This window comes from Naegleria gruberi, assembly GCF_000004985.1.
Source record: "Naegleria gruberi genomic scaffold NAEGRscaffold_3, whole genome shotgun sequence".
In the NCBI taxonomy this organism is placed as follows: domain Eukaryota; phylum Heterolobosea; class Eutetramitea; order Acrasida; family Naegleriidae; genus Naegleria; species Naegleria gruberi.
Window position 1 is genome coordinate 553,627 of NW_003163324.1, and position 9,869 is coordinate 563,495.

At 34.1% G+C, this 9,869-nt stretch overlaps 4 protein-coding genes across 4 annotated transcripts; 2 read left to right on the forward strand and 2 right to left on the reverse strand.

The window, feature by feature from the left end:
- Positions 1-131: 131 nt before the first annotated feature.
- On the reverse strand, positions 132-287 carry NAEGRDRAFT_5545 (uncharacterized protein; the record flags this gene model as incomplete). Its single annotated transcript, XM_002682460.2, has 1 exon — positions 132-287. A coding segment is annotated over one exon (156 nt), but the record flags the coding sequence as incomplete, so codon positions are not given.
- Positions 288-1,041: 754 nt separating this feature from the next.
- Positions 1,042-1,668, forward strand: NAEGRDRAFT_62369 (uncharacterized protein; the record flags this gene model as incomplete). Its single annotated transcript, XM_002682254.1, has 1 exon — positions 1,042-1,668. One exon carries the CDS (start codon positions 1,042-1,044, stop codon positions 1,666-1,668), a length of 627 nt encoding a protein of 208 aa, XP_002682300.1.
- Positions 1,669-2,649: 981 nt separating this feature from the next.
- On the reverse strand, positions 2,650-7,777 carry NAEGRDRAFT_78060 (abc transporter, white family; the record flags this gene model as incomplete). The annotated part of the gene is made up of 2 exons (XM_002682461.1): positions 2,650-5,727; positions 5,760-7,777. 2 exons carry the CDS (start codon positions 7,775-7,777, stop codon positions 2,670-2,672), a joined length of 5,076 nt encoding a protein of 1,691 aa, XP_002682507.1. The 3' UTR covers positions 2,650-2,669.
- A 749-nt stretch (positions 7,778-8,526) lies between these two features.
- On the forward strand, positions 8,527-9,591 carry NAEGRDRAFT_62371 (uncharacterized protein; the record flags this gene model as incomplete). The annotated part of the gene is made up of 1 exon (XM_002682255.1): positions 8,527-9,591. One exon carries the CDS (start codon positions 8,527-8,529, stop codon positions 9,589-9,591), a length of 1,065 nt encoding a protein of 354 aa, XP_002682301.1.
- Positions 9,592-9,869: the final 278 nt, after the last annotated feature.

Here is a 9,869-nt window from a genome sequence, read left to right on the forward strand (position 1 = left end):
ATATTAAATTATTATCACTTCTTCATGGTTATTAATTTTTTAATTATAATTCTATATGGAGGACTTGATAGTTTTCTATTTTTCATTGTTATTATTTTAATAAAATTACTTGATGATTATTTACATATAAATTAGACCTTTGGAATATCATTATATTCGGTTAGTTTAGAAATACGATCGTTAAATTCATTGATTTTTTCTCTGTAGGATTTTTGAGCTCTTTCCTTGATGAGTTTCTTCTTTCTTTCCATCGATTTGGTTTCATATTTTTGTTCGGCTTCAGTCTTTTCCACTACAATTGCCTTTTGATTAGAGTTGTTATTATTTGTTTTATGTTGTTTGGTAATTCCGCCAATTGTTCCTGTTCTACCTTTTAATTTAAGTGGTCCTTTAATGACATTATCAAAGGAGAGGGAATATTTGTGTGCGTCATCATCGTGGTGGTGATGATCACTACCACTCTTCGGAGTAGTGGTTGCAGTTGTTGTTGTATTACTACTCGCTCTTTGATTGTTGTTTGATGAAGAAGTGTTTGGTTTCATTTTTTTTAAACTATTTTTAGATCTTTAAAATATTTAATATTATTGAACAAGAAGTAAAAACAACATTACAATGCAGTAAGTGAAATAGTTAAGGTTCAAGTTTTGCATTAGAATCTATTGAATCAATGTCAAAAGTCAATAGTTCACAAAAAACAATTCAAAAAAAATGCAACTGTTATCTTCAGAAGTTCTCATCACAGTTTTTGATTTTCTGCTCGATATTTCCAATAATTGCATAAATATTTATGATTGTGAAATTAGAAAAGTAATTTTTTCACTTCAATCAGTCAACTCTCAATTCAAGCAATTTTATGATGAAAATTATTGGTGGGAAGTATTGAAAACTCATCTATTGATGAGTCACTCTGTATTGTCAATGTCCGAGAAGGAGATTGTCATGAATATGAAAGAGAAATTGAAACAAAATCCATCTTTCCAATCATTTCGAAGATGTACTTTATTATTCGAAATGATGAGACGAAAGGGATTTGGTTTAAAAATGAATGATATGAATAATGAAAATGTATTATTTAATAAGATATTAATTATTGGAATGAAGGGTGTTGGAAAAACCAAATGCATATTAAATTACGTCTATTCTAATGCTTTCCCATATAATCACGAAATTGCAATTGAGGATAGCTATAGGAAAATGTCACATTACATTGAAAAGTTTCCAGTGATTGTAGAATTATTCGAGTTAATTGAAATCAATCCAATTAGTGATTACAATTTGAAATACGTTAACGAGTCTAACATTGTTATTGTAATGTGTGAATTATATTCTGAAGAATCAGTTCAGTATTTGGAGAGTACTTTATTTCCAGCTATGGAGGATAAAATAGCAAACCTTCCAACTTTAATTGTAATTAATGATAAGCTCAATAAGGAAAATCATACAAAAAAACGAATTAAGAAACAAAATATCAAATCAATTCTAGAAAAGTTTAAAATTCATAATTATTCATTCATAGATATAAGTACAAGTAATTATTCAACGATTGTAAATTTATTTTCTCATTGTACTACTATTTTTGCTTTTACATTCCAACAAAATATTGAACTTGTAGAAGTAATTTTAAAAAAGGATAAGAAATTACTCTCCAAAAATTGTGTAATCAATTAAAATTGGGAGGTGAAGTTATTGTTATTTATTTTTAAAGATCCTAGAATTCTCCTCAAGATCTTCAAGTATTTCCGATAGTGATGGTGATTCTGTATCTTTCTCAATTTTCTGCATATGACAGCTTTGGTAGGAACTTGGAACTTACAGTAATATTTTTTAAAAGGAAAATGAGGGTGTAAAATCTTTGATTATTTTATCAGTGGTTTTAAGAGATGAAACTTTGAAAATTGATATATAGGTAGATTACATATCATTCCTCCTAATATGCAAAAAGAAAAACTCAAATCTTGGAGATAGTGTCTAAAATTGATCTCGAGTGCCGGGAATTGAAAACTCTCGTTCATATCATGGCTACCGGGAATGAAACTTCCTAATTTGGAAGATGACTTCAACAACAATAATAACAACAAAACAAATTAACAGTAATAAATTAATGGTTATTAATGTTTATTAAATAGTGACCGTTAGGTCACTGATTGTTAATTAATTATTGATGATTTGTTGTTGAACAGATACTAACTGTAATAAAAACACATTGCAATCACCGTGACGCCAAATTAACATTTAATAATAACACATTATTAATATAATACCGTGTCGCCAAATTCCTTGATAATTATTCATAACTGTAACTTCTTGATCAAAAGCACTCGAGTAATTTAACACAGTCAAAACTCTCGTTCATACCATGGGTACCGGGAATGAAATTTCCAAATAAGGAATGACCGATATCATTCAACTAACAAAACAAATTGAACCCGGGTCGCCAGAGTGACAGTCTGGAATGCTACCACTATACACACCCGATTCACATTGATGTTCTTAAAAATATATCCTGAACACTCCCTATATACTATTATGTTAGTACGGTGTTTTATTAATGAAAATCACCCACTCATCAAATAACTAATAAATATGAAAAATTTTTGTCTGAAAAAATTTCAACACAACAAGATGTTAAAAGACAAGATTTACGTGTTGTTTTCACACAAGTTGGTTGTTTATTGTTGATCTTGTTGCATGGATGGTGGTTGATAGACTTCATCTTGTTGCAATAACAATTCGTCGTCTTCATCTGATTCACTTTCTTCACCATCTTCGAGAACTTGAATTTCACTTTCTTGTTGGAAGACATAGTCACCAGGCTTCTTTCTTTCACTCTTCAATTTCTTCAACTTTCTCTTACCCTTTCTAATGTAAACTCTAGTGAGAGTCTTGATTCTTTCGACAGCTTGTGGATCTCTCATAACCAAACCAACGAATGATAATACCAAGAAAATGATAGTGATAGCAATCAAGATAATTGGTGAAATATAGTAGGCCTTATAGGAGAAACCATAATTTTCCAAAGCAGTAGCAACATTTTGATTACTTTCTTGATACTTTCTAATTTCAACAGTGTACATTAATTCGACAGCCCATCTCACTGGAGAAGAACAAACCAAAACCAATGTATACCATTCCTTAGACATGGTACGAACTGTTGGTTGAACACCACCCAACAAGGCACACAAAATAATGTACATTACACCAACAAATTCAGCATGAGTTCTTTGAACGAAAACTGAAATGAAATAGCCAAGAGAACTGAAAACAATTTCGAATAATAAGAAGAGTCCATAGTATGTGTAAAATTCAGCTTCAGGATTAACGAGGATATACCAGAAAGTAACAAAGACCAATGGATAGATCAACAAGGAAGGAATTTCACCAGTCAATTTACCAAGGAAGTAACTCATCTTGTTGATACCATTCTGAGCTTCACGTCTATAGAGTTCCTTATCAGCACCAAAACATTTGAGTGAAGATTGCATAGCAGCAATGGCAAGAGCAGAAACTGTAACAATACTCATTGGTGCAATCTTATCAATTCTTGGCAATGAACATTGATTACTAATAAATGTTGGACACAACTTTTGAAGAGTTGATGAAAGAGGACCAATAAAGTCCATGTTAAAGTAGAAACCTCCAATAATTACAGCAAGAGCAAAGTGGAAGAAGAAATCAAAGAAGACACCCTTGTAGTGACGACTCAATTGAAGCAAAGCACGAAGAGAGAATAAGAGATATTGACCCAAGAACGCAATTGGCTTTCTTTGTCTTTCCTTAGCAACTTCACTGCCCAACAAAACTTGTTGTGGATCAATAACAGAAGCACCAACTTCTTCATCATCTTCTTGTTCTTGTTCTGATTGTTGAGTTTCATTACCATTTCTTGATTTGAGCCATTTCTTTTCATTTTCTTCCTTCTTCAAGTCCCACAAGTGCAACAAACGTTCTGGTTCAAAGTTTGGATCACCAGGTCTTTCAACATTACCCAAACAAACATCAACAAAAAAGTCTGGAGGATTTTCATAGTTTGGACATTTGAAGCCAATTTCTTCAAAGAATCTCAAAGCATCCTTGGTTGGACCATTGTAAACAATGCCACCATTCTTACCCATGATAATACAATCGTCAAAGAGGAGGAATACATCATTTCTTGGTCTGAGCATGGTAGAAACAACTGTAGTACCACTTTCAGCAGCCAACTTGAAGGCCTTACACAAGAATTTCTTTCTTTCGAGTGGAATTTCATCGAATGGATTATCGACAAATAAACAAACTGGATCAGCAACCATTTCAAGAGCCATGTTAACAAAGACTCTGAGTTCTTCATCGAGACCGTGCTTCTTTGATTTACCAATTGTATCATACATAAAGTTTTCAATACCCAAAACCTTACATGTCTTTTCAACACGTCTACCAACTTGACTGTATGTATAATAACTTGGCAAACGAGAGTGACCAGCAAATCTCAACAATTCGTGAACCTTCAATTCCTTAGCCATATCAAGTTGCTTTGGGGCAAAGCTGATAATATTTCTGAATTCGTGCGGATCCTTAATTTGTTCATTAATCATAATTTTACCATGAACGAAACCCAAGTGATGTCTACCAGAAAGAGTATTGAGCAATGCAGAAGTTGCTTCAGAATCAACACCAATAATACATGTAGTTCTTCCGTGATAGACACGACCAGTGACACCTTCGAAAATAACTTCTTCACTCTTCTTTCTGATATATGACAAATCCTCAAAGGCATAATCAATTGTAAAGTTCTTCTTTGAGAATGGTGGTTCATTGACGAGAGAACCAGTACTATCATAATTGAATTGTTCATTTCCTTGAATAAAGTTGGCAATATTAATACCAATGTTGGCAAGACCATTTTGTCCTGAGATTTCTTGGTCTTGTTTAATCTTCTTTTGCTTCATCTTCTTCTTCTTGTAAGAGGCAGTGACACATCTGACAACAACGAAAGTGACCAAAACGAGGAAGACAACAACGAACATTAACAAGATACCCAAATAGAAGGATTGTTGCTTGGCAGAACCTTCTGGACAATAGGAGAACCATTGACAACGTTTAGGATAAGTAGAGCCAGCAGCACAGTGATAACCAGATGGACACAACAACATTGAGTTGGTATTAGGGCAATAATAACCAGCAGTACAAGCAAGTGGTTCCTTAGTACCTCTTGGGCAATAATAACCATCTTCACACAAGACTTTGCTTGACAAGGTTGGACAATAGTAACCTTCTGGACAATAGTGCTCATCACTACCATAAGTACCAGTTGGACAGTATTGAGTTCTGTTACCAATTTGTTCCAAACATGGAGTTGGAGTCATAGAGTATGGAGTTTCACAATAGTTCAATGCAGGACAAGCATTTACGAGAGTAGTGCCTGTAGTGTCAAGTCCTTGAGTAGCTAATGGACAATATTGACCATTTCTACAAGTGTATAATTGACTTCTAGTTTTTCTTGCAAGATAACCTGGTGGTACTGGAATAGACATCAAAGGGTTCAAACAAATTTGACCATCAGGACATCTTTGCTCAGTAGAGGAACCTTCAATTCCACAAGTTGTTTCAAATGTTGAGGAAGGTGAACAAGCAGTAGGTGCAGTCATGGCCGAATCTTTACATTTGAATCCAACAGGACAAGGTCTTCTACGACCTTCGTTATTGGTTGGACAGTAAAATCCTGGTTCACATTTAAAGACCATTGTTGGTCTAATTGTGTGATAACCAGCAGAAATAGAAACAGTATTGGCGTAACCTTCAGCAAGAGTTTTCCAGAATCACCATATCTTGGACAAGTCCAACCTCCATTACACATTGAGAAGTAACCAATAAAATCGAATGCAGTATACTTGGTTGGATATTTCTTACAAGCTTCAGTAAATTTAGTCAATGAAGATGGAGGATTTGAAGAAGCCAACAAGGTGCAAATATCTTGCAATCTTATTCTGGCATCAATATCAAAGGCCTTTCTAGAAAGGACAGCAAAGATGTGTTGTGCATTTTCAGAAACATAAATGTCATTAATTTTACCATCACTGTTCAATAATGCAGTTTGTTGCAATGTAAATAAGCTTGAACTAGAAGTGGAAGCAGAAGTGTCAGTACAAGCATACTCTTGGAAGGAAAATACTTCAATACTTTCTCTTGTGGCAATGTTGATGGTGTGATAAAATGTTGAATAGGCATCAGTGATAGCAGTGTCACTTGTTTTGTACATTCCAATAACCATCTTTGAAGGAACAGCTGATGTGGTTTTCAAATCTGATTCCTTATTAGGTCTGTTAGTACAGGTTCCACTCTTTGAGTATTGAGGTTTGGTAGTTGATGTATAAGAAGTTGAGCATGTTGTGTCAGCTGGTATACCAACGGCCTTGTATATGCCAGCTGGGTCAGAACTAATATCAGTTACATCCTGACTTGCCATTTCTGGAAGGTTAAAGACAAATAATCTTGGGCCGAAAGCATTTGCAGAGGCTGTAGTTGAAGCAACACCAACAGCAACCCAAACAGATTGGGAAGTCTTAGCAAGAGTACCATAACATTCAGTAAATGCACTCACAGAATAAATACTTTCACCAGAGACACCATGTGTATAAATGATTGAGGTCTTCTTTGTTAAGTCAACAGGTGAGTCATTTGGCGTACCAACGAGTTGAATCAAATTGACTTGTGACTTGGATTGAATTAAAAGAAGAGGTCTACTGGCTTTAACTGAATTACAGTCAACCTTTGATGAATATGTTGGGTCAGCACCAAATTGTCCATGAGCAAAACCGAAAATCTTTCTTTCCTCAGTTTGGTCAGCAAATGCCCATTTATAAAGTGTAGAACCCTTGTAAATGATAATACCATTGGTAGAAGTAGAAGTACCATATGAGAGAACAGCCATATGAGTTGCAGTTCCAAGAGTATCAATGTAGGCAATTGTTTGCAAATCTTGCACAAATTCGCTTGAGGACAATTTGGTTGTTGTATCAATGGTAAGAGCAATAGTTTTAGAAGATGAAACTGTGAGAGTACCAGTAGTATCCAATTTAAGAACCAATAATGTTTGAGTTGACAAGGTAACATAAATTGTTGCCTCAGTAGAGCTAGTTCTATAGACAGCCATCTTACTTGGTTTATCTGTTAAAGCAGTTTTAGCATCAAGTACTTGATAAGAGTAGGCCAATTGTTCAGTAGTCATATCAAGAACAAGCAAATGTCTATTGGTCAATACTAGTAAATATTGTTTGGCACCATCAGCTGACATTTCCAAAGGTTTAGCAGCTCTAACAAAGAAACAACGATTGTTTTCGGATTGTGATGATTGATCAGTAGTGGTAACATTTCCTCCAGAATAGTCTTCCTTATAAATTTTAACAATATTATCAACATCTTGATCTTTCACACAAATCATGTTATTTTCAGTTGATGTAATTGGTGTCTTGTCTGTTATTTTGGTATATAAACATTGTGCACCAGTGGCATCACAATTAAAAATGTCAGGATCTCTAAAAGTGATTGGTTGACTTGCTCTAAAGTTATTATATGTACACCATGATGGTCTTGAAGTGGATAAAGATGGATCACATAATCCAAAGGCTGATTTAACTTGTTCACCAGATAATGCAGCACACCAGTCTGGAGGTGTGGCAGCAAGAGTTGAAGCACAACTCAAAGTAATCATCAACAAGATGGAGACGATTAAATATCGAACAGCAACACGTTGTTGTGCTTGTCCTTTCAACAATGGTCTATTATCATTACGTATCATCATTGTTGATCGCGCAACGATATTGTTGTTGTTGTTTGTTATTAAATATTATTCGAAACTCTTCTCAAGAGGAGATGCAAACAAGTTAATTGTTATCAATTTCTTTTAGAAAGTGGAGAGAGGAATGGATAAATAATAGCTAGCAGCAAATACACAACAATTATTCAGTGATGAAAGCTTTGTAAATTTTTTTTTCTTGTTGATTGTTGTGATGGGTCAATCAGATGTCTGTGAATGTTTAGACTTTGGGTTGCTGGTTTATTTCACAATAGGTTCTCATGTTGGATGTTGCGAAAGTGATCTTGATATTCGGTATGTATTGGAGACATAAGATATTAGAAACTTCACAGACCTATAATATTTAATAGCATTTTATACTTTTCTTTGAACAATTGAAACATGAGGGTTATTGCTTCCGATTAGATCAAATTTATCTTCTTCGTATCAATGATGTTGTGGAATTAGGAATGTTGAAAGACAGAGGAAGAAATTATTGAATGAGCACCACTACACTGCGAGAGTCAAACAACAAGAATCGATTCATCATTGGGAGAACTAGCCAAGTTACGCTGCCGCGACTCTAAGGTTTGGTTAGGAAACAATTTTTTAAGAGCGCTGAAATTTCAAGACTTCCTTAGTTTTCCTCACCAATGTTAAAAATTTGGCGGGGAATCCCAAGCTGTGTTGATTTCTTCATCGTCCAACATTGAGTTTGTTTACAATCCTCAATTTTAACCATAAAAAGAACCGTAATGGAAAGACTCAACCGTAAACCACACACTCTCAAACACACACCACAACAATTGTTTACGGTTGAGTCTTTCCATTACGAGAAATTGAGAAAGGAGAAGGAAGAACAAGTAGCATTGGAGCTAAAAAAGTTGAGAAAGGAAAAAAAAGAAAAGGAAAAGCTTGCACAAGAAAATAAGGAATTGCAAAGAAAACTTGAAATGATTGAAAGAGAAAAACTTTTTAAATTGGAGCAAGAGAATGAACTTTTAAAGAAGGCAACTCAAGAAGTAAAGCAAGAAGAAAAGAAGCAAGATAAACAAGAAACGAAATTGAAAAGAAAGGTTAATGATGAGGAAGTTTCCACACCAACAAAGAAAACTAAAACAGATCCAACCATTACAGTTGTGAATAATTATTATGCTAGTCCATCAAGTATTGAAACAAAAAAGCAATCAAGCCCAAAGACTGTAGCTACTCAAGAGGGTTGCAAACACAAACGCATTTACGATCAATTTATTTACATCTACTGTTCAATGACAGGTCAGAAACCTAAAGAGTTTATTGACAATCCAAAACAGGTTCAAGAATTTATTACCTTTTTTGAATTGAAATTGAAACCGAAAACACTTGTAAAGAACTTCAAACCTGATCCAAATATGACAACCTCTGACTATCAGGAAATTCTCTTCTACCTTCTCAACAGCATGAAGGGTAAAGAAGGTGAAAAGAAACAAGATGAAGTCATATCTGGTATTTTAAAGGGCAAGTTGAAAAGCAAATTTAACAAAGAGCTTGTGCCATACCTCATCGCTTTTGCCTATAACAATGTAGAAGGAAAAAAGCAATTACAAGGAAAAATGGAGGATTTTTTGAATGATAAAACTAAAGTTGATTCATTCATAAAGACATACAATCTCGATTTAAATCCAGAAACAAACAAACCATACCTTAAAGCTGAAACTATTTCCAATAACAAAGCTAAGATTATGGACATTGTAAAGAATCCAAAAACTCTGAAAGATTTGTTGAATGAAGCATGCAAGGAGGTGATTCAAAGATTCTTTGGCTCTCCAAAAACTAAATAGGAAGAAAAATAAGTGTTTGAATAATTCTCCTTAACTGAATGATAGGCAGCGAAAAAGGAATAAAGAAGTGATTACGTAGCATCACGTTTAGTTCGTCCTTAAGAATATTGATTCATTGACCGTAGCAGGTTTGTGCACATTTCCATGGTAGTTCATTGGCTTGTTTTGTAATGTAATAGTTATTTTGTATTATTGAAAGCTTACAACAAATATGAGCTTGCGTTTATTTATTGAGTAACACAGTTCTTCCTTAATGATTGGCATCAACTTTTGTTTTT